This window comes from Toxoplasma gondii, chromosome IX (genome assembly GCF_000006565.2).
Source record: "Toxoplasma gondii ME49 chromosome IX, whole genome shotgun sequence".
In the NCBI taxonomy this organism is placed as follows: domain Eukaryota; phylum Apicomplexa; class Conoidasida; order Eucoccidiorida; family Sarcocystidae; genus Toxoplasma; species Toxoplasma gondii.
Genome location: NC_031477.1, coordinates 4,844,258 through 4,867,827, shown reverse-complemented (window position 1 = coordinate 4,867,827; position 23,570 = coordinate 4,844,258). Strand labels below are relative to the sequence as shown.

General features: G+C 55.2%; 2 protein-coding genes across 2 annotated transcripts; one reads left to right on the top strand and one right to left on the bottom strand.

Moving 5' to 3' along the window:
* Positions 1-1,093: 1,093 nt before the first annotated feature.
* Positions 1,094-13,348, bottom strand: TGME49_210345 (hypothetical protein). The gene is made up of 3 exons (XM_018779500.1): positions 4,868-13,348; positions 4,377-4,671; positions 1,094-4,152 (listed from the first exon to the last, which is right to left on the bottom strand). Exons 1-3 carry the CDS (start codon positions 12,596-12,598, stop codon positions 1,805-1,807), a joined length of 10,374 nt encoding a protein of 3,457 aa, XP_018636506.1. The 5' UTR covers positions 12,599-13,348; the 3' UTR covers positions 1,094-1,804.
* Positions 13,349-13,626: 278 nt separating this feature from the next.
* Positions 13,627-23,080, top strand: TGME49_210360 (DEAD (Asp-Glu-Ala-Asp) box polypeptide 41 family protein). The gene is made up of 10 exons (XM_002371807.2): positions 13,627-15,431; positions 15,819-15,955; positions 16,645-16,923; positions 17,241-17,373; positions 17,701-17,855; positions 18,749-18,873; positions 18,987-19,147; positions 19,771-20,002; positions 20,971-21,256; positions 22,102-23,080. Exons 1-10 carry the CDS (start codon positions 15,137-15,139, stop codon positions 22,270-22,272), a joined length of 1,974 nt encoding a protein of 657 aa, XP_002371848.1. The 5' UTR covers positions 13,627-15,136; the 3' UTR covers positions 22,273-23,080.
* The last annotated feature ends 490 nt before the right edge of the window (positions 23,081-23,570 follow it).

Here is a 23,570-nt window from a genome sequence, read left to right as displayed (position 1 = left end):
CGACAGCGTCTCCTTGTGCTTCCATGAACCTCGTATGCGTTTGTATTAGAGGCACGAGAGTTGGCTGAACTGTGTCTTGATTGATAAGACTTTTGTCAAAAACGGATGAAAAAAAATAAAACTGTGTATTTGTCCATGGGCCATGATTGCTACCAGCTAAGCCAATTGGGGCTGGGGGCTGTTATCTATCAAGCCCCGCTTCGATGGAAGCAAACTCACGAACGGGGCTCCTTCTCCCACAGATCTCCCCACCGACTGTCGAGGGACATGAGACTGAATTTCGCGCACGCCCTCCCCCCGCCCGCCCCGTAAAGAGGATGACTGCATTTCCTCATTCTGTCTTGAGAGCATAGTCATGCAAACACTGGGACTCAAAGTCCATGGTGGCTCGAATTGCCTCGCATACTACATTGTGCGCGGCAAGGCGGTGCGATCCTCTTTTTGCGCGGTTCCCCGCTAGACTAAGAATACGGTTTGTTGCACAATATAGCTGTCCATGCATTGTACGTTCATTATCAAGCTGGAGACTACCGAATGGTCATAGGCTCGGCGGCGAGACTAACGGCGTTAAGGAAAGCGAATCGAACAAATCCACACTCTGCCACCCTGGTCATCGAAAGATGCTGGTGTTTCATGGTGCGACCACCTCGTGCCATATCAAGTGGTGAACTATGTTTTGAATAGACAAAAACAGTCCAATGGGGTGGTGTACAGCAGTCATAGACAACTTGGTTGTCTGTACTTTATAATTGGAGTCATACTTTCCGTTCTAGTCATTGCCTCACATTCGGCTTCCACCTGCGTGAAAGGGTAGGTGAAGGAATCAGCAACGGAGAATCTCTGCCGTGATAGAGCCTGATAACATTTTCCCCTGGCAATATTCCGGGGAGACGAACTTTGCACAGCGGTCGAATCAATGTGGTTGCGCCGCGGCGTGGCCCTTCAGGTCCCGTAGTTTAAGCTTCAGTCTCGCACATGGAAGCGAAAATGCATGGGACGTTGTTTCGCCACACGAAAATTATTGTGAAAAGCAAATATGCATGCCGGTGAAATATTGAAATCCGACACTTTTGGCCGTCTTAAGCGGTCCAGTGGGGGACACGATGATCGTGACATTGATACATTCCTTGACTAGGTCTAGCCTGCAGGCACTATGAGATGCGGCTTCATTTGCGCGAGCCAACAAAACATGACACCGTGCCGCCCATCCTGATCCACTTGGCATTCTCGCCAACCAAACAGATCCCTATGAACAGGTTGAAACGGCAACGGCACCAAGAGCAGATTTCACGTGTAGCGAGTCTACTTTGTTTCACTGGTATTGAAGGCTCTACCTGCGCTTCTGTGTTGGTCCCTAAGGCACAACATTTTCCCGAGACCCGATAGTTGAGGGACAATACCAGTGGCTACAGTAAACGGAAAGTGAAGAGCGAGCCTGTACGCGAGTATCAGATTTTTTCAAAGATGTTTTTCCCGTTTCCTCCTCCAGGCACAGAAGAACCGCACCTTTGACCATGTTTACTTAAATGCTGTCCGACATTCTATGAAACAACTGCGTGTTCATCATCTGCAGCTGGCTTGCATTTGTTTCCAAGCGGTTGTCTTTTTTCCGCCACTGATACACGAATGACACAACCTGAATCCCGTTGAGACTACACATGCAGTGCTCTAGAACTTTCATGCTTCCCAATAAAATGGGATATTACACGCATTCCACCGGGGGCACTCGAATGGCCAACAACAAAAAAGTCGCGAGAACTGAATCTAAAGGTTGAACACGACAGACTGATCGCGCGCAAAAAAATCACCCCGAAAGGAGGTTGTCCACAGCGAAAATGGGGTCGGCGCCTTCGCTTTCTCGACTGGAGCTTGTGTCTGTCCGTTCTTTCCCTCCTGCGTTCTGCACGCATCCAAACTGCCCCAGTTTCCTTATCTCTCCACTGCGTGCTTCTTCCTTGTCTACAACGAACTCTCCTCTTCTAAAGAAATCAAGCTGCTCTACCTTATGCGGTACTTGTCCTAACGTCATGTGCGTACCGAGACAGTCCCGTGCCTGCTGATGGGATGTCGCGTTAACAGCGTCTCTCTCGCCGTTTGCAGCCAAACTAAGAGTCGCGCCAGAAGCGCTTTCTGTGCTGTCTCTTAAAAACTCATCTAATTTCTGAGGCCCCGGGAACTCTCTGGTTTCTGAGAGTCCTCTTCTTTGACCGTCTTTTTGCAATGACTCCACGAGCCGTCTTCCGTGCTTATCATGCTGCGGAAAAACAGACAAGGGAAGTGGCTGAAGAACAGCTGAAGACAAAGGTCTCAGCGACACGCCCGCGACTTGCGGCGCGCCTGTTGGAGCCAGAGAAGCCGGCACTCCTTGCAGATGCACTGGATTCAGGGAACGGCTGGATCCAGAGAGGAAAGATTCGCGAGCGTGGAACTTGTTCTCGGTTGAGTCCTTACCATCAGAATTCCGCGCTACATCCTCGAACCTCGACCCTCCACTGTGGGAGCCCCGAGTGTCTCCTTTTGGCTCCGAGCTCTCTCGAGCGACCGGAAGAGGGACTGGAGGGTGAGAAGGCAACAGACGCATCGGGCGCAGCGGCTGCGCAACCCAGACAGGGGTGGAGTCCCCATAGGGGCCAGTCCCTGAACATTCCCGCATGTGAAGGCTTCTCTTCAGAAAGACAGACTCGCTGACAGCTGGCCCGTTGGGAGGACAGGATGCTTTGTCTCCAGGCAACCTGCCCTCTGCTTCTGTCTCCGGTCCGGGCACACGTTCTGGCTGGCCTTCTGGGGCCCATGAGGCCTGAAGGTCTCTCTGTGCTGGTGCGCTTACTCCAGCACACGCCACAGAAAGGCAGCCACCCCAAGGAAAAATGTTAGTGCAGCCATCGGAGGAAAGCCACATCGGGCCTTCCACCTCTTGGGTCGTCTGTCCGGGAACAGGGAAGGAGAAGCCTTCTGTGGTAGGCGGAGATGCCGTAGTCCCGGTTTGGCGCCTATCTGAGAATCCCTGGAGACATATCCCAGCTGGTGGCCCTGCGGGAGTCACCCTTTCGTCCTGCTGCTTACCTTCTGCAACAGGTAACGTTGGCGTTCGAGTAGGCGTAGGAGTCTTCAAGACCGAAATTCGAGGTGCTGGAGTCTCCGTTATTCGCTGGTTCTTTAGCTCTTGGACTGATGGAAGGAGCCTGGACTGGGGGGCAAGCGCGTGCAGCTGCTGCAGAGCACCCGCAGCTGAGGCTGCAGAGACGCCGCGACCCAGACAGTGTAACTCCTCGCCTTCTAGTGGAAGGGAAGGGGGGCCCCCACGCCCCTGCTGGACGTCTTGCTGAGTCTCTAGGGAGACCCGGTCGACGCTGCGGGGACCCGGAAGCAGCTCATTCCGAATCTCAATGGGAGGGAGAGTGGGCCTCCTTTTCTCCTTCGTTTCGGCTGTCCTAGCACGTCCACAACTGTCTGAAGGAACAGAAGAAAAACGCCTGGCTTCGGCGTCTCGGGAGCCCTCTGTGACCTGTTTCGTGTCATTCAATCCGTCGCTGTTCGCCATGCTTCGCGCCCTCAGAAACGCGATTGCCCCCGCTGAGTTCTTGAAGACCAGAGTGGTCGGCCCGGCACGGGACCGTTGGGCTTCACAGGGTTCGGGCACCCCGAGAGTCTCCGCCGCAGTCTCTCCCGCGCCTCTGCGCTTCGCGCCGACCGGCGCCGGACCAGAAAAAACCGCGTGCGTCCCCAGACGCCCCACGGAGGAGCGCTGGTCGGCAGAGCCCAGCGACGAAGACCCCGCAGACGAGACACGAGCAGGGAAGGCAAAGTGCGAGACAGGCACCTCAGGGCGAGAGGGAACGAGGGACGGAGGCCCTCCTGGAGGGAGAGAGGAAGAGCCGGAACGCTCAGGCCGAGGAGACGGCACGGACTGCGGAGTTCCTCGATCTGAATCGCGAGAGACTTGGGACGAACAGGAACCGGAAGAACGACTTTTCATTGGGAGCGGGGCAGGAAGAAAGGGAGCGAGGGGCGCAGAGAAGGGCGCGAGCGAAAGGCGGGGGAGACGGCGACTCGACGGAGCTGAGTCGAAACGGTAAACTTGGTCCAATACGTACAGAAGAAGGCGCTCCAGGGCGACTGTCAGCGGATGGAAAGGGAGACTCGGAGACGCCGCTGCTTGCACACGGAAACAAGGTCAGAACGACGACTTTGACACACATATAAAGTCAAACGTTTTCGCCATTCAATTTCGAAGTCCTCACCAATATCTGCTCTTCTCCTCCCCGTCTCATGGGCGGTTTCTTTCGGTTCTTTCGGTGTTTCCACGTATGCTTCGAGGACCCGGACACCTTGTCTCTCCCGTGGCCTGGCGCGTGCCTCTCCCCTCTCGTGCTCACCGGCGGCTAGTCCATGGACGGAGGAAGCTCGTAGGGCCAGACGCAACAACTCTTCTTCGTCGTCTTTCTTTTCCACGTGTTGTGTCGCCGCTCTGCTTCCTCTCTTTTCCTCTGCAGATTCGCATGCACGCCCTGTGCTCCGCAGCGCACCGCTGAGCGCGTTGCCCTGCTCAGCTGTCTCCTCTCTGTCTCCTTGCTTTACCTGCCTGTCTCTCCCGGCTGTTGGCGCGCGGCGGAGAAGGGATACGGTCGCGAGCTCGGCGCGAATGAGGGCGGCGAGGAAACACCACTCGGCCTGCGTTGGCAATAAGAGAGGAGGAGACAGCGGGGTACACGGATCAGCACAGACAGGAAACGCCTGAGCTGACGACAGGATCTACTCTCGCGACGGACAGAGGACGCCGCAGAATCCAGACGAGAGGGAAGACCCAGCGAATGAGAAAGAACCAAGAAAAACGCGCGAAAAAGAGCAGATACCGACGAACGCTTACCAGTTCTCGTTGTTCATCCTGTACTGTCGGCGTCTCAGGTGGTGAGACAGCAAACACGGCGGGCCGTGGACCGCCCACGGGAGAAGACACACGAAAGAACGCCACATCCCAGGAATCTGGGGAAGGCCGTCGAAGCGGCGCTTCACAAACCGCCAGATTTCCGTCGTCTCCGTAGAAACCCCTCTCCTCTCTCTCCTTCTCTCGCTTCTCTTCCTGTCTCTCCTTTTCTTTTTCTCTGAAGACAGTGCCGTCTCCAGCGTCTCGCTCTGTGTCGAGCCTGTGGCAGTCTCCGGCGCCACTCAGGAAGAGGGCGGCAGGCGCGACGTTCTTTCCTCGCGAGGCAGAGCCGGTAGGCGAGCAAGAAGACAGAGGCCTCGAAAAAGGGGGAAGAGTCCTGTCGTTGCCTCTGTCGGCAGGGGCACCCCAGCCCCTGTCTGTCTCCTTCGCTTCTTCTCGCGGCACTTCGCCTGTCTCGCCTCCACGCTTCGCTCTCGGGGGAGCGATGCTCGACGAGGACGAAGAAGTTTGAGGAGCAGAAGAGGCGAAAAAGGAAGACGACCCGGAAGGCGTCGCCACTTTCGCCTCTGTTTCTGTGTTTCCACTCCACTCTACAGTGCCTGGAGCCGGGACTCCTTGCCGCCTCGACTGTTCGCTTGGATCGGCTTCTCTGCATGCACGGAGGAACGGTGTCGCCACATCGTCGATCCGGATTTTCGCATCTTTCGGATTCTGGCTGCCGTCGGTTTCACGTCGATGCTCGAGGTCGTCTCTCCGGCAGCTTTCTCCACTCCTCGATTCAGAAAAAAAGGCTTCCCCTCGCCTGTCGGCCTCAGGCTCACTGCCTTCTCTTTGTTCAGGATCGTAGCGCCGCAGGGCGACGCAGAGAGCCGCGAGCAAGCGGTCCGGCAGGTGGAGATAAGAAGTGTGTCCCGCATCTCTCGCGCGTTCCGACAAGAAGAATTTCGGTTGACTGAAGACGAAACTGTCTCTGAAGAAAGCGAGGAGACGCTTCTCCATCTCCGACTCCTTCTGGGGTTCCTTCACTGGCTCTCTCGCGGCTTCTCTCGCTTCTTCTCCTCCCCTTTCTCCTCTCGCTTCTCCCCTTTCTTCTCTCCCTCGAGCCTCGTCGCGCACAGGACAGGCGATATCTTGGACATCCGCGCGTGCGCCTTTTCTCTCTCTCCTTCGCTTTGCAGCGAAGGAGAAGAAAGATAACGCTGACCCCTTCTCCTCGCGAGGCGTTTTCTTTTCCTCCTGCGCCGTAGCCTGTTCCAAGCGTTTCTCTTCCCTGCTCCGCACTTCCTCCGACGCGAGAAAAACGCCTCGAATCAGCGACGGGGGCAACCCCACGCTCAGCGGAGACGCTTCCCTTCGCCTGTCTCCTCGCCACCCCCCTTGCACGGGTCCCGTCTCTCTTGTGTCCCCTCCTATCCCTCTGGAGGTCTCTCGCGTCTTGTGACGCTCCTGCATTCCGTCCTTCTTCTCCCCTGCCTCTTCTCCTCCGAGCTGCCCACTGGCTCTTGCGCTCCAGAGGAGGAAATCTGCATGGGCAGCGTGACTTAGGTCCAGCGCGCTGGCGACCGCGGCGACCTGCGAGGTCTGAACGAGCAGCGAGTGCGCCGGAGACAGTTGCTCCCAGTGGAAGACGCGAGGAAAATCTCGGGCATTCTGGCTGAGAGGCACGGGCCTTACCGGCTCCTGTCGCTCGGCGACAGACCCCTGGGGCGAGGAGGCCCACCCGAGAGACAGTGGCAGACAAAAGGCAAGCGACGAAGCGAGGGAAGCGGCGCGCATGCGCGCAGCCGCAACAGTCATCTGCTTCACAGCCTCCGGCGAAATCCAAGGGAACGGTTTGGAAAACGGCGCAGGAGAGGGTCCTCGACGCTGTGCCAACTGCTCGGCAAGCTGCGCTCCCCAGAACACAGTCCCGGGGTCCTCACCCCAACGCGACTGAGACCCCACACACGACACAGATAAAGAAGAAAGGAAAGAACAGGGGGAAAATGAAGAAAAGGAAGAAGATGGAGAAGAAGACTGAGGGCAAGAGGAAGAAGAGGACTGAGAAGTGACACCGTTCACACGTGAGTTTCCTGCACATGGTGGAGGAGAGAGGAAGAGCGGAGGAACGAGGCGCGGAAGGTAAGAAGGAATGTGACAGCGAAACAACAGAAGGAAAAGGACATCCCACCCAAACGGAAAGAAATTGCCGCCAGCAATGAAGTCACTTCCGGAGCCGACAACCACAGGAAACCCCCGACTCTGATCCGCTGGTTCCTCAGCAACAGATCCAGAAGAAGAACCAGAAGAAAGTCGAGGTGAAAGGCGTCCGAGGACAGGTTGCGCGCCTAGGGCTTCGAATGCAGGACGGAGAGGTGACGAAAGAAGTTGTTTCAAAAGTTGGTCGGCAAACAAGATGGAAATTTGTGTTTTTTTCCCCTTCAGGAGCTCTTCTTGCACAAGCGGAGGAATGCCATGGCCAGACTGGGGCGCCCCTGAACTTCGCCCCACACATTCCTCTGTGTTCTTCTCCCGCACCCTCCAGGCGCCCTCAGAACGGGAGCCTAGCTTCAACTTCCCTCGCACCCGAGAGAAGAGAGGCGCTTGCAGCAACGTCGAGGGATCGGAATCGCAAGACGGAGTCAAAGCGACTCTTGGGGAGACGGGTCGATTTGGGGAAGCCGAGGTGAGTGGAGACGCTCGTAGCGACGAGTCCCCCCCAGCGCCTTCACGGCCCTTCTCGAAAAGCAGTGCGAGCGCATCCATCAGCCACTGGACCGTCAGGCTGAGGGAAGGGAGAGGAGGCACGAAGACAGGAAAAATCAAAAACTTAGGAGCAGGAAACAGAAGGTGAAGAGGCGAGAGCCGCGGCCGAGCAAAGTACTTCTGCCGCCTTCTCGCCTGTGGACGGGGTCTCCTCGCTGTCGCGTGCCCCGACCGGCTCGCGCGTTTGTCGGTGTCTTCTCGCCCAAAGCCGCCGCTGTCTCTTTCTCGTACAGGAGGAGCCTTCAGATTCGACGGCCAGGCGACTCCGCGCCTCTCTCTGTGTCTCGCCCCTCTTCGAGACTGGAAGTCCGAAACGGCTCCCGCCACACCAGGCGGTCGACGCAGCGGCAAATACTCCACACTCAGCATCCCCGGAAGCGAAGCAGAAGCAGAATGAGGAGACTGGAGGCGATGAAGATCTTCTCGCGTTGATTCCGAAGGCGTAGAGAGCCGGATGCGTACACCAGCGATGACGAGACTATCTAGAGTGTAGCAGATATCCTCATCGCATTCTCCACCGGCTTCTGTTCCCTGTCGTGTGTCGCCTTGCATGCGCGCGTCCCCACCCTGTCCGTCGCGGTCTTGGCCGTCGCAAGCCCCCTCTCTGTCTTGTCCCCGATTCGCATCCCTTTCACTTCGCACTTCGCCCTGCCTCTCCTTGTTTCTCTGAAGTCCTTTCCTCGTTCTCTTGTAGACGGCGTCGACGAACAGCGAAGGCTGGAGAAGGACGTAGAGGCGGCGCACAAAGAACTCGACTTCGGCGAGGAAGCAGTTGCTTTCACCGAGGACGCCAGAGCGATCTGCGGCGAATCTCTCGCGCGCGACCTGGAGCAGCCTCGAAAGGAAGAGGGAGTACCGGTGGGCGACCCACGCAAGCAGTGCAGGAAGGGAGCAGAAATTCTGCAAAAGAGTCTCCTGGAGAGGTGGTAGCGAGATCCAGGGAGCGAGCGAGAGATCCGGGGAGAATGCAGAAAGCGCGCGCTTCCGGCCTCGGTGTCTCCGGGCCTTCTTGGCCCTCTCGGCACGCGCGGCCAGGGCGCGAGCCACGGCGCCCCAGCGAGGCCGAGGCCTCAAAAATCTGGGAGCGGTGGATACAGAAACCGATGCTGGAGAGGAGACCGAAGATCGCGAGGACCCAGCAGACCGAGAAGAGACAGAAGACCAAGAAGAGACAGAAGACCGCGAGGAGATAGACGCCGACCGCGAGGAGACAGACGCCGACTGCGAGACAGCTCGTGCGTGGGGAGGTTTCTCGTCGAGGCGAGAATGAAGAGAGGCAGGCGCGTCGGAAGAAGAGAGCGCGGCGTCAGTCGCTGAGGGAGCAGACATCGACCGGAGAGACGAAGTCTCAGCAACCGAGTGCCCCTCCCTCTCCGCTCGACCTTTCCTCCAACTGCCTCCTTCGCTGTCCTCCACGAAAGCCGGAGGGCCTCGTGCCACGCCCTCAGACGAACATGGAACTGAAGCGAGACGAATTCCCTCACTCGCCGCTGTCTCGCCTTCTGTCTCTTCGCCTCCGTGCCAATCCTCTTCGTCTTCGGAGACTAGGCCGCTGTCCATCGAAGCCGAAGAGAGAGTCTCCTCGTTGCCGCTCGCGTCTGCCTTCGCGCTCCACAGGTGGGAGACGCCGCCAAGCCCAAAGAGAGACACATCGCCGCGGAGCCAGCCTCGGAGCGACGCGTCCTTGGTCCCCGGTCGCGAGGAGTTCAGAGTCCTGAGGGCGAAGTAGTCTCCGACTGTGGGACGCAGTGGCTGAACTAGGGGGTGACTCAGAGTCAGGCCGCACAGGACGTGCGGGGGCAGGAGAAACCGGAGACGGGGAGCGAAGCCGCGAGAGTCGCGAGAGGCGAGGCCGCCCGCAGGCGACTCGTGGGGAGAGGAGACGCCGTCCAAGGGACCGTGTGGGGCTGGAGAGGCGAAGAAGGCCCGGAAGGCCTCGAAGACGACCCCCGCAGACGACGCAGGCAAACTGGGCTGCATGCAGGAAGTCCAGAGAGACACAATCTCCCCAGCAAACGCCTCGACGCACCGCTGCTGGCTGCGCTTCATGAGACGCTGGACGGGCTCCACCAAATCCTTTCGGAAATCGAATTCGCCGTGAGTCGCGTCCTCGGGAAAGTGCCCAATCGCCCATTCCTCGACGTCTCTCCTCATGAAAGCCGACTGCGCTGCGACCAGTGCGGTCTCCACTTTCGGATCCGTCTCCTCCCTGTCGAGTCGCCCAAAGGCGGCGGCATCTCCGGAAGCCAGAGGCTCTGTCGCGGGCTCCGTCGCGTGGCTGTCGGCCGCTAGTTGGGCTCCAAGCGCCGCAGTCGCGGCGGCGCGGGAGCGACGCAGTTCGCAGACCTGGCGATAGGCGTCGAGCATAGCGAGGCTGCCTTCCCAGGGGAAGAGTTCGTCTGCTTGGCCGTGGATCCAGAGGACCGGACAGTCGCAAGAAAGTACCTCGTTTTCCACGTTCCAGCCAGAAGAGACGAGTGCACGCGCCACCAGAGACGGCACGAAAGCCGCCGCTGCATGCGTGATCGACCTGTACGGACACTGCAGGACCAGGCCCGCAGGCACCGGCAGAGAGGCCAAGCGCGAGGTCACGGGCAACGAGAAGCTCGACGCCGAAGCCGCAGCCTGGGATCCCGAGGAAACAGCTTGGATGTCAGATGAAGAGCCTCCTCCGAAAGGGTATGCCCCGTGTGTGGATGGTAGAGGAGAAAACGAAGCGGGAGAGGACGAAGAGGAAGAAGTGAGGCTTGAGTGTGACGGCAAAGAAGATGCACTGCATCTGGAGGAAGACATCAGGGAGGCAGATGCGAGGGTCTCTTCTGAATTGAAGTCTCCAAATGTGTTTGGAGCCCCAGAGTGACAACTGTCGTTTGTCTCTTCTCCTTCACCTTCACTGTCCTCGGGGTTGTCTCTTTCGATCCAGGTTCCCAATTTGGTCGCGAGGCCAGCGCCGCGTTCTCCCGCCACAGCTGCGGCGACGCCTGCGATAAAGGAAGAGAAGTTCGTCCCCTTTCTCCGGCCTTCTTTCTGCCTGTTCTCAGTCGCTTCCTCTCTCTCCTCCCGCGAGCTGGGTGCCTCACCCACACAAAAGGCATCTGCGCGCTTTTTGCTTCGTCGCAAACTTCCTCCAAACCCCAACATCTTCCCCTCTCTCTCGTCGTTCCGTTCTCGCGCTTCTCTCTGCTCTCCTTGCTCTCCTCTCTCTCCTCCGTTCGGTTCTTTTCTCGCCTCTCGTCTTCGATCTTGCTTTTCTGAGCTTTTTGCGTTCGGGATATCGAGCGTCGGCCCTGGGCGCGGGCGCAGCTGCCTGGCTGCGTGGGCCAGACTGCATGCAGCGCGGGTGCAGGGACCCGTGCCAATGGAGGTTCCCCAGAGGACGATTTTTTGCTGAGGCCAGCCGAGGCAGTGAATCGCGAAGGCGAGGACCGAGCGCAGCGTCGCATCTACCGAAGCCTCATCTGCGGCGCCTGCGTACTTCCCGTAGCCAGGGTAGTCGAAGAGGAGAAAACTTGCTTGCAGACGCTCCGCGAGCAGCGCCGACCGCGCATGCACGTCGCCTATGTCGCTCCCGTTACCATGCGCGTAAATGACGAGAAACGGAGCCGCCACCGCTGCAGCCGTCGGACCCGAAAACAAAGCAGACACACTCTCCACACCGAACCTCGAACAAGCGTCCGGAGACGCAGAGGAAGCGAAGCACGACGGCACAGAAGAAAGAGAAGAAGAGGGCAGGGAAGAAGCGAACGAAGACGAGGAAGGCAGAGGAGAAGAGGAAGAAGAGCAAGACGAAGAAGAGGAAGAAGGGCAAGACGAAGAAGAGGAAGAAGAGAAAGAAGAAGCAGAAGAGTAGGACGAAGGAACAGAAGACGAAGAGTGAGATCCTGAAGAGCTTATTTGGGAGCGAGGAGTTGCGTGTTCCAGCGTTCGCGGCCCATGAGGTCTCGAGTTTCTATCTCCGCTTTCCAGAGCGCGTCTTGTGTCTCTTATTTCTTCTCTCTGGTGGCATCGGTCAGCTGCGCGTCGCGGCTCCCCCGTCGACTTGTCCGGCAAGAGACAGCAGCCACAGAGGCAGACCTCCGAGCATGCGAGACTGCAGGCGTCTGTCTGGTCGGGTCGCCGTAACTCTCTCTCTAGGCATTGCTGTTGAAGATGAAACTGGTCCTGCAGAAGCGTGAGAAGCGAACGCGTCTGTGTCAAGCGTCGCTGCAGGTCCGCGACATGTGCCTCTGTCTTCCCCGAGCACGGCGGCTGGGCGTCTGCGTTCTTCGACAAGCCTCCGAAGCCTTCTTCTGTCCTCTCTCTCGAGTCATCTGAGGCCTGGAGCGAAGCCCCGGGAAGAAGAGGGAGCGACCGGGACGCAGAGTTCGCTTCACTCCTGTCTCCGGAAGTGTCTCCTTGCCCCTCCCCCACCGCCGACTCCGCGCCTCTTTCGTGCACACCGATTCCTTTCTTCCAGGCGGCCTCGGCCCGCTCGAGTTGAAGAGAAGCTTCCGCAGAATCCTCGTCCGGCCCAGATGACTGTTCTGGACCCGACGCGGTGTACAGACACTCGCTCGGAGTCGCCCCCGAGGACTCTCCTGGCGCCGCGGCCGCGCCCCGCACCCTGGGGAGAGGAGGAGACGCGTCGCATGCATCCTGCGCGGCGCCGCGGCGCTCGAGGAGACATGCGCTGCGGCGGTGGGCGCGGAGGCTGTCGCGGAAGCGGAGGAGATGGGCGAGAGAGAGTTGGTCGTGGCGCTCGAGTCTGCGCAAGTGGAGGCGGAGGAGGTCCACGAGTTCCAGCTGAGCGCTGAGGTGTCTCCGGAGGTGCTGTCGCGGAGACGGGAGGAGCAGGAGAAGCGGAATTTTGATGTCTGGACAGTCCAGGCGAGGAAGCAGCAGCAACTGTGGAAAAGAGGAAACTTCATAGCTGCTCAGCGTCCCGGGGAACATCCCCGAGTCCACCACCTTTTGCACCAGGTGACTCATCGCGAGAAATAAAAGGAAATCCACGAAAAACAGCTAAGTAAGGGAAGAGGAAAGCACCGAAAGAGGCGGGAGAGACAGGGTACCGAAAGAGGAAAACGGATAAGAAAAGAGAGACACAGCGAGAGAAGGGTAAGAAGAGAAGAGACAAAAGACAAGAGAGTGGCGGAAGACGAGCAAAGAAGGGATGACAAGATAGAAGAGGGAGGAGAGAGAAAGACCGAAAGAAAGAAGAAAGCACAGAAGAGACCACGAAGGGAGGAGAGAATGCGAGGCAGGTGAAAGACAGTCCGTGAAGCAAAACCACGAGACAGAACGCATGTGGCAACACTCTAAGACACCAAGATAAAGGCTCAGGAACAGAAGAAGAAAGAGGAGAAAAAAGAGGAGGAGAAGAAAGAAAAAGAGGAGAAAGAGGACGAGGAGAGGAACATGAGTGCGTGCGGCTTGGAGGGCGAGGAAGACGAGGTTTTATAACTCCATTTCTCGCAGTCCTCTCCGTCACCGCGCGCTCGTCTTCTCGCCTTCTTCAGCCTCTCGTGGACTCATCACACATCTGGAAATAGAAGAGAAAAAGCAGAGAGAGAGGAATCCATTTGCAGCTTCCGCTCTAGGCTGGAGAGACCTCCCAGCTCGTTTTTCTGTCGGATCTCGTGCTGCCTCTCTCTCAGTCTCTCGCGCGCTCCCTTTCACACGCTGTACATACACCTGGACGCCGCGCTTCTCCCCCTCTTTCGCTATGTCTTGTCACTCTTCCTTATTCTCGCTCGAGAAAACGCCTCTCTTCCCCGCTTTCTCTGCGACCACAGAAACGCAAGTGCCTCGCGCTGGCCAGCCAGAAGACACGCTCGATTGCCGCGCCGCGTCTTTTTCCCGGAACCCCCTCGCGCTCGCTCGCGACCCTCCAGAGTGCGGCTCGGCTTATATTCGGTCAACGTGCCCGAGCAGCATCGACAGTCGATTTCGGGTCACGTTTTCCGCGGCAAGAAGCTAGAGAAGTACACGCAGACACTAGCACACAAGAGAGGAAATCGCGCGTGAGATACAGAGATTAAAATTTGTTTTCCGAGGGGGTTGTCTCCATAAACGAGCTCGTGACTCTTTCCAGGCTTCTCTGTAGTGTCACCAACGGACCTCGAAGCAACTCTACAAAACCGGAGCATGGGGTTCGCGAGATTCACTGTGGCCTTTCCTCATTTTTTTCTTCTCCTTCAGTTGCGTCACTTCCTAGAGTCTCCTGGGTTTCTTCTTCCATACTCTCTGACTTTTTCTCCTTTCTGTTTCTCCGTAGCCGAGGAGAACGGGCAGGTTTGCCCGAAGTCCTGTGTCTGGTAAAAGCATGCTTTCTGGCGGGAGTCTTTCAGAACGTTTTTCTTGTGCTTTTTCGGCGACTCGAACGTCGCCTTTGAAACGGTCTGTCTTGGCACTGATGGATCAGGCACTTGTGAGCTTCTCTGAGGCTTTTTGCGAGTCAACGCGTCCCCCCTCTCCCGGTCGCTGCGTGGCTGCTCCTCGCTTTTCTCTCCCGACAGCGTACGAAATCGTTTTCTGTGTGGTTCCCTCCAACGTCTGTCGAGGTCCTTCGATCTCCTAAGCTCTCTTCGTCGCGCCGCTCTTGTTTCTTCCGCTCTCCTCTCTCTTCTTCTCTTTCCGGTCTCCCTGCTCCTTCCTGTCGTCCCGCTCAGGCCTGGCTGCGTCTCTCTCCGTTCTTCTCCTTTGCTTCTTTCTTCTTCCTTCCTCCTGCACATTTCTCCATCTTTCCAGTGTATTCGCCTTCTTCTCGCACATGCTGCTGCTCACCCTCTCTTCCTGCACCTTTCCTCCACCGTTCTTCTCTCCCGTCTGCGTCTTCGGTGCCACTGTTCTCGAGTCGTCTTCTCGCAGTCTCCTCTCTCTTGTCGGTTCTCTCCGTTCTCTTCCTCCAAGTCTTCTTCTCTCCTCTCGCCCGCCCTTCTGCAGCGCGACTTCGGCGACGAACGACAGGCGAGAACGGAGACCGACAAGCAGGGTAAAGGAGACAGACTGGTGAAGACGCAAGACAACTTGGATCTGGAGAGACCCCAGACATGCCGTAAACGAGGGATCGCGCTCGCGGCGTGCACTTCGCAGACAAAGCAGAAGACAGTACGGAGACGGGGTAGAAATGTGCAAGTTGTCGATCGTAACGAGCGCACAACAAGAGAGGAGAGACAGAGCGACGAAGACGGCGAACCCAAGAGATCGCATCGTTTTTTGTGGTCCGAAACAACTTCGCGTTAATCCGAGAGTTTCGTCTGCAACCTGTGTAGCAGCAGCTTCATCGCCGCTGCCTTTCCACCGCAACTGATCGCGCTCGGTGGGGACGCGTCGCCTCTTTGAGTCCCCGCCTCTCGTCTCTTCTTCGCCCTGCGTCTTTCTTCTTGTCCTTGTCTTCCTTTTCGAGTCCCCTTTCCTCTCCACTCCTTCTCCCTCTCCCGCCTTTCTTATCTTTCTCCGTTCTCGTCGTTCTTTTCTCTCGTTTCCCCTCGTTTTCCTCCCCGTTCTCGGTCCTCCGTTGCTCCAATGGCACCCGTGCTGCGCGCTTCGTCGCCGTCGCCGTCTGAGAGCGGCGAGGCCTCTGGCGCGCCGCGGTCCTCGCGGAGGCGACAGGAGAGAGACGAAGAACTGCAGGAGACTCTGCGCCTTCTAGAAGAAGCTGCAGACGCCGAGGAGTATGTGCCTCTGAAGAAACGCAGAGAAATGAAGGCTAAGCTGCTGCAGAAACAAATGCAGGCTCTCGAGGCGCATCTGGAGCGCGAGGAAGCTGGCCGCGCCAGCGAAGACGAAGAAGACGAGAAGAAGAAGAAGGAAAGCAGCGGTAGGCGCGAACAAGGCAGAACTGGGAGTCCAGAACAGGCCAGCAGGCTTGCTGTCGGTGTCTGTTGAGAGAGCGAGGGGGAGAAAACGAAGACTCAGATGTTAGTGCGAACGAGAAGAGTTTCCGGAGGGTGGACCTCGAAATTCAACACGTTGTCCAGGTGAAGGGAGGAGACGATGAAGAGGTAGTCGGCCTCGCGTATCTTTTCTTCCTCAGGATTTCCTCCTCGTTTGCCTTCTTCTCCTCTTAACGTCTTCCTGCTGCCACTGTGGTGTCCGCCTTGCTCTCGATTCGTCCTTCTCTCCTTTCGTTCCTCTCTGTTTCTTGTCTCCCCGCAGTATCCGTCTTTTGTATCCGCTGTGTCGTTTCTTCTTCTCCTCTCCGCAGCTGCGCTTTCGCGCGCCCGCGCAGATTTTCGGAAGACGCTGTTGGCAACGAGCCACAAGTTGCGTGCGGAGGCTGAGGCCCAGAAGAAAGACATCGAAAAAGAGATGGAGGAGGAAGAAAAGCGAATTCTGGAGCAGGTGCGACTTTCGCGTTGGCCTCTGAATCTCCTCGCAGACGAGGCCATATCGCTGCCTGTGCACGGCGCGGCGCGACTGCGGGATCTTTTCCGTTTGTCTTGGCTCTGCTGCTGTAGACGAGGAAACCGAGTCAAACGGATTTGGCTGCAAAGGGAGTTTTACTAAAAATAGACTCACTCCTGCTTTTCTGTGCCGTTTAGTTGAGGTGCAAAAAAGCCGTAGGACTTCAGAGTAGTCGTTCAACAACAGAGTGCGAGCGGAGCTGTGTAAGAAGAAAGAGTTAGCGAAATCTGTCTATACGCGCGCGCGTTCCAATACATTCAGAATCCCAGTAGTATCTGTTATGGTTCAGAGCTAAGCAATGTAGGTACATATATATATATATATATATATATATTTATGCATATACATATTTGAATGCGCAATACCTATATCTATCTATCTATATATATGTGTGTGTTGTGGTGTATCTATGTATTTTTGACATCTCTGTCGTGGCCAGAAACGAGCAGCAATCGGTTGCCTGTGTTTTATTTGTGTGAATGCATTTATGCGCACATGCAGAGGTGTAGACCTTTGTGGTCTGCATGCGCCAGAGTGCTTTTACAGATTCTCCGCATCCCAGTTTCGCGTCGTGCACTCTTTTGTTTTCTTTGATTTTTTCGGGGTGTGGGGGCCTCGATTTCCAGGTCTCAAAGTCGATGGGGGCGCCGCTGCAGGGCGTCCGAGAACGCGCGAAAGGCATTGTGTACACGAGTCGCATGCAATCGAGTTGGCGGCTGCCCGACAAATATGCGGAGATGACTTTGGCGGAGGCGAATGAAGTGCGGGAGAGGTTCTTCATAGACGTGAGCGGGGAAGATCCGCCGCCGCCCTTCCGGAATTTCAAGGACATGCGCTTTCCCCAGCCGATTTTAAAAGGCCTTCAAGAGCGAGGGATCTCCTACCCCACACAGATTCAGATGCAGGTAGGCGACGGCGAGAAAAGAAGAGAAGAAAGGCAGAGGGAGGGAACAGAGAGAAGGAGGGAGGAGCGAAATAAGAAGGAAAAGAAAAAAGAAGGAAAAGAAAAAAGAAGGAAAAGAGAGACGGAGAGAGGAGAAAGAATAGGGTAAATGAGGAGAGGAGAACGAAGATAGGAGAGGCAACGAGACAGAGAAAAAGAAGAGAGGAGATGGAAAGAGTGGACACACGATTGAAGGAGATCAAGGAAGCACCAAGTCGACTCTGTTCTCTACAACTTTAGCTTCGCTTCTCTTGACTCCGTCTGGGCTCTGCATCTCAGGGAATTCCTGCGATTCTCCAAGGTCGAGATATCATTGGTATCGCTTTCACCGGAAGTGGAAAGACGCTCGTTTTTTCTCTCCCGATGATCATGGGCGCTCTCGAGTCCGAAATCCGCTCGCCGTACCTCCCTGGTGAGAGCCGTCCCTCCAGAAAAAAAGTTTCAAAGTCATGGAGTAGCATGACGACAAAAAGCGATCACAATAGCACGTAAACTGTTACGTGTGTCTGTCGAAATCTCCACGCACCTCTCTCTTCTGTCTTCAGTTACTCTGCCTTGTGTTCCCCCTCGCTCTCCCCGTTCCTCTTTCTGCTGCCTTCCCTGTTCCCTTCCTCCTGTTCTCTCTTGTTTTCTTTCTTGTACTCTCTTTCTTGTTCTCTCTCGGTTGTTCTTCCTCTCTCACGTCTGCCCGTGTTGCATCTGCTTTGAGTGTCCATTGAGTCTTTCTTTTGTCTTTCAGGGGAAGGCCCATTTGGCCTCGTCGTTTGCCCCTCCCGAGAGCTCGCGAGTCAAACGAACGACGTCTGCTCCTTTTTCTGCAAAAAACTCGAAGATGGTGGCTACCCGGCTCTTCGCTGCGTCTGCATTATTGGAGGCTGCAGCGCGGTGGAACAGGTGAGAACCACAGGAAACTTCCAGCCCAAGCGCCCCTGACTTGCTCTGTATGGTCTTTCTTCCCCTACCAACACACAGGCATGCATATATATATATATATATATATATATATATATATATATATATAGATGTATTCATATATATATATATACATAGATAGATATATGTTTTGTGTATGTTTGTATATGTGTATGTGTTTGTGTGTTTGTCTCTGCGGAGTGGAAAGAAATTCGTCTAACAGAGTGTCGTTTATGTGCAGTTTGCTTGTCCGTTGTCCATTTCATACTTTTGCATCGTGTTCTATGTCTCCGCGGAGGCGAGCAGGGTGGTCTGGTGTCTTTCCTCTTTTTCCGTTTGTATTGTTACTTTTTTCTCCTCGTATTGCAGCCTGACACAAACTTAAGCTCCCTCAGCGCTTGCCGTCCTCTTTCGAAGCCAGTCACCACTTTGTTCTCCCTTGTCATCCCTGTTCTCTGTCTCCCTTTCTTTTTTCATTCTCTTTCTTACTTAGTTCGTCCTCCTACTTTTATTCTCATTCTTAATTTCCTACGGCATTTCCTGGATCGTTTTCCTAACTTCCTCTTTCGCAGTTACGCTTCCGCACTTGCCTCCCGCTCCACTCTCGTATTCTCGTCTTCTCTCATGGTCGTTCGCCGTCTCTTTTGTCCTCTCCCCACTCTCCTTCGTCGCACCGTCTTTAGTCCCTTTCGTATTCTCTGCCTGACCATGTCCTCTTCTCTATGATCTCCGTGTTTCGCTCTGCTCCTACTGACGCATCTGGGTGTCTCTGTTCTGTTCCTGCGTGGAGTTTCGCTAGTTCTGTTTGGCGCTCTCCAGACACACCAGAACTCCGCATCCCGGGGCCCCGTGCCTGTTTATAACTTTTTTTCCAGGCCAAGGAAGTTCGCCAGGGCGTCCACTGCATCGTCGCCACACCCGGCCGACTCACTGATATGCTGAACAAAAGGCGTCTTGCTCTGCAGCAGTGCGAGTATCTGTGTTTCGACGAGGCAGACAGGTAAAAAGCGGGAGAAAGAAAGAGATCTTGGTTTTCGTGATGGTGGGGGAGGCCCGAGTTCGCCGTTTGGGAGAACGCGATTTCCGGAGTGGTGCGTGCGTTGCTTTTTCCAGAATGGTGGATATGGGGTTTGAAGAAGAAGTGAGGAATGTGTTGGACAGCTTCGGTCATCAGAGACAAACGCTTCTCTTTTCTGCAACAATGCCGAGGAAAATTCAAGAATTCGCAAAGTCGGCGCTCATCGATCCTCTCGTCGTCAACGTTGGCCGTGCCGGTAAGCGAAAGCGAAGATCGAAGCGAGAGGATGTTTCTCTTCTTTTTCTGGCTTATTCTTCCTTCTCTTCCTATCGCTTCTTCTTTTTCTGTCGGAGCTTCAGCAACTCAAAGAGGCTGTGGAGAGTTCGGTGCCTGGCTGTTGGGGAGGAGGGGGGGGCAGCGAAGTCTGCGTTGAGGAGTCGATTCTGGCTCTGACTTCTGAGGCTCCTGATTCCTGCGCTGCGTGTCTCGAATTCCTTCGCACGAAAAACCTGACACGGCTACTTGTCGACAGCGGCTCCCTCCGTCGCATTCCTTCGTCGAGTTCTCGTTTTGGGATGAACTTCACAGACAAAGGGAAAGACGGGGGGTCGCTTCCGGATGTGCATGCGCAGCAGAGACTACCTCGTGGAGCCTCACCAAGTCGCGCACAGGTCTACGCGTTTTCACCTGCGCCATCGCTTCCGACTTTACCTTGCTTGCACTAAAAAAGAGAGAGAGTGCCTGGGGAGGCACACAGACAAAGGTCATTTCCTTCCTCCACGCGCGCAGCGTCCTCTTCATTTCGCGCCCCACAGATGTGGAGTTACATGCAGGTGTTTTTGCCTTTCTCCGGTTGTTTTTTCCTGTGCTTTCTTGCAGGCGCAGCGAATCTGGACGTGGTGCAGGAGGTCGAGTATGTGAAACAGGAAAACAAGCTGCCGTATCTTCTCCACTGTCTGCAAAAGACAGCGCCTCCGGTTCTGATTTTCTGCGAAAACAAAAAGGACGTAGACGACATCCAAGAGTACCTCCTCCTCAAGGGCGTCGACGCGGCAGCAGTGCATGGCGGCCTCGCCCAGGAAGAGCGCAGCGAGGCCGTCCGTGCTTTCAGGTGAGGGCCGAGGGATGTTTGTCGTTTTTGGCTGCGTCTCGGACTCTGCTGGGGATATGCGGCTCTGCGGTACGCACCACTGCACCTCCGCGAGAAACGACAGGGAAGACGGAGAGCGAGGACTGTCGCTGAGAGACACACAGGGCCAACGGAGAAAAACGGGTGACTTCCAAACCGTGTGGGAATCCGGTTTTCGTTTTTTGTCTCTGGACTGTTCCACCACGAGGGTCTCTTTTCTCGCTTCGAAAAAAGATCTCTGTGTACCTCTCGTTGTCTGTCGTCTGACTCCTCTCTCTCTTTCTCTCTGGTGCGATTTTGCCGCTTTTCCCCTCGGGCGTACCAGTCTCTCTCTGCTGCGTCTCTTGGATTTTTATGGATCTGTGCGTGTGTGTGTGTGTGGGCTTTTTGGAACTCTTCTTTCTTGGAAATGCAGATTTCCTTCTTCGTTCTGCTGTCGCTCTCTTTCTCGTCATCGCTCTCTTTCTCGTCATCGCTCTCTTTCTCGTCATCGCTCTCTTTCTCGTCATCGCTCCCTTTCTCGCCATCGCTCTCTTTCTCGCCATCGCTCTCTTTCTCGTCATCGCTCTCTTTCTCGCCATCGCTCTCTTTCTCGTCATCGCTCTCTTTCTCGTCATCGCTCTCTTTCTCGTCATCGCTCTCTTTCTCGTCATCGCTCTCTTTCTCGTCATTTCGCTCTCTTTCTCGTCATCGCTCTCTTTCTCGTCATTTCGCTCTCTTTCTCGTCATTTCGCTCTCTTTCTCGTCATCGCTCTCTTTCTCGTCATTTCGCTCTCTTTCTCGTCATTTCGCTCTCTTTCTCGCCATCGCTCTCTTTCTCGTCATCGCTCTCTTTCTCGTCATCGCTCTCTTTCTCTTGCGTATTTGCATGTACTTCCCTCCCTCGCGTTCGCTTTTCTCTGCGACTCCCCTGGTCCGTTTCCGTCTCGTCTTGCCCGCCCTCTGTGCAGGGAAGGCCGGAAGGATGTGTTGGTGGGCACCGACGTCGCGTCGAAGGGTCTCGACTTTCCGGCGATTCAGCATGTGATCAACTTCGACATGCCGAAGGAAATCGAAAACTATGTGCACCGCATTGGACGCACGGGACGCTGCGGGCGCACTGGAGTGGCGACGACCTTCGTGAACAAGAATCAGGAAGAAACAGTTCTCCTCGATCTGAAGGCCCTCCTGATCGAAGCCGGCCAGCGAATGCCACCATTCCTCGAGGCGCTGGACTCGCGGGGGCTCAACTTGAAGGTAGGAAACTCTGTGACTCGGAAGACAGTTCAGCGAACCGTGCAAGTGTGGAGTTGCGCGTCTTGCAACGGGTGCGGGAGAGTCGGGAAACAGTGTTCCAGAAATCGCCGTGGCAAAGGTCTTTGTTGAGAGAAGTTCGATAAACGCGAGGAGTTTCCGCTCGACCAGACGGGTCGGAGGCCTGCACAGTGCATGCGCTAGAGCGGAGGCGATCTGCGCGCCGCCACCCGTTTTGCTCCACAGTCCGTTCGACCTACACCAAAGGAGGAAAGAGATGCCTTTCTGCTACAACTTTGTGTCTGCACATGTGGCTGTCGACTCAAAATGCCAAGCCACATGCGTGGATGCAGGTTTGTGAATTCATGTAGCGCCGAGGGTGCTTCAACAGTGGGTCCTTTGTATAGCGGATCGTTTTATTCTCTGCTTCTCCGCATGCAGGGAGTTTTGACATGTGCGTCTTTGGATTCGTTCGTGTTTTCGTCGGGTCCGAAGGACTTCCTTTTATCGATCTGCGGCCTCGTTCCCTCGCGTCCTTTCTCTTCCCTGGCCGCGCATTTCTTCGCACTGTTGTTCGCCACCTCCGCTCTCTCGTCACACAGTGTCCCTCAAAAGAATGAGCTTCTGTGCGTACAAAGACGGACAGTCTTCAGTGGAAAAGCCTCTAGGCACTCAGCGGCGCCGAACGGAGTGCCACTCGTCCTGGCGAACGAGCAGAGGTCATGGGCGATTTAAAAACGACGTCTGTGTCTGTCGCTGCCTCGCTGTCTTTTCCCTCGTCGTCTTCCATGTTTTCGCGTCGAACGCAAAGGTAGAGAAACCGATCATGCGTCTGTTTCGCTGCTCAGGAAATTGGAGGCGTTCGAGGATGCGCCTACTGCGGTGGTCTCGGCCATCGCATCGCGCAGTGTCCCAAACTGGAGACGCAGAAACGCCAGACGCAAGGCGCCACAGGGAAAGATTTCCTCACTTCAGGTTCGCGTTACGGCAACACAGCCCAGTATGGCGGAGACTGGTAACACACATATACATATACATACATATATGTATGTATATGTATATGTGTGGTGGCCGAGGTAGGACTCGAGCCATGAGTGGTGTATCTACACGAGGTTCCCAGTGTGGCAACATCACTTGATGACTTTCGGTAGACATAGATGTATATCTATGTCAACGTATGGCTTTGGAAGTATACAGAGACGTGTACTAGAAAACTACGTGCACGTGCGTCTACGTGTGTATTTTTCTGGAAGATATGTATCCATACACATATATATATATATATATATATATATATGCATGTAAATGGCGGCGTGAGTTTGGTGTGTGCATGCGTCGAGAAGTTTCATTCGTGTAGATGCGGTTTTGTGAGACAAGAAAATAAGAAATGTCTGTGCGGGGAAAAGTGTCTGCGGAGGGCAGCGAAGCTTCCGTGAGCCGAGTCAAAACTTTTGAAGCATCATGTGGTTCTCTGCAGTCCTGCGCCACAGGGACGCATACATGCGCGTTTTATATATAATGTCTTCGATACCAGCATTGTTGCTCACGTCTTCTGCGAAATCTGTTTTCGAACTTTGGTATGCCCCCTGACAATTTTGTGGTGCAGTGAACATACCTGTATATATATATATATATATATATATATTCGAATGTGAACATGTACTGTCTTCGAGGGAACAAGCACGTTTTCATGGCTGGTTCAGAGCTCATCGAGTCTTTGACGGGACGAACGGCAGACGGCTTTTTGTGCCTTTTTTTCTTGAGACTACCGAGTGGAGTGTCAAAACACCCTGTAGTCGTTCTCTGCTGTGACGCATTTTATCCGGGAAGAAAAGAATCTCTAAACTGGCACAAAGATTTAGGTTCCCCGAAGGGCTACGACCGCACAGAGTGTGGTGAACGCCGTTTCAACTGAGCACACTAGAGGCTGGAGAGGACTGTGTTCTCCTAAACCAGCTCCTGTCGTGGTTCTCGGCATCAAAGTGACGACAGTAGAAAATATCTTTAGTAAAACAAGGGGACTGTCTTCCTCTGCTCCGGGCACACAGACACAGATAGACCCCAGTGATCATTGTGAGCTTACTGCCTACTGGACTGCTCAGTTTGAGCCAAGGAGTTCAAACAGGACGCAACAGCAAAACTTAGAGGTTACGGAAAAAACAAGTGTCGCGCTAGGTTTTACAAAGAGTCGGCCCCAAAAGTCTAGAAAAAGCTCATATCTAATTAGCTAATTGGTGACGTAATAGTTGTACCAAGGCGAAGATCAGTAGCTGCCTTGTGAGGGGAAACCTGAATAATATTCTAAATAATTTGAAAG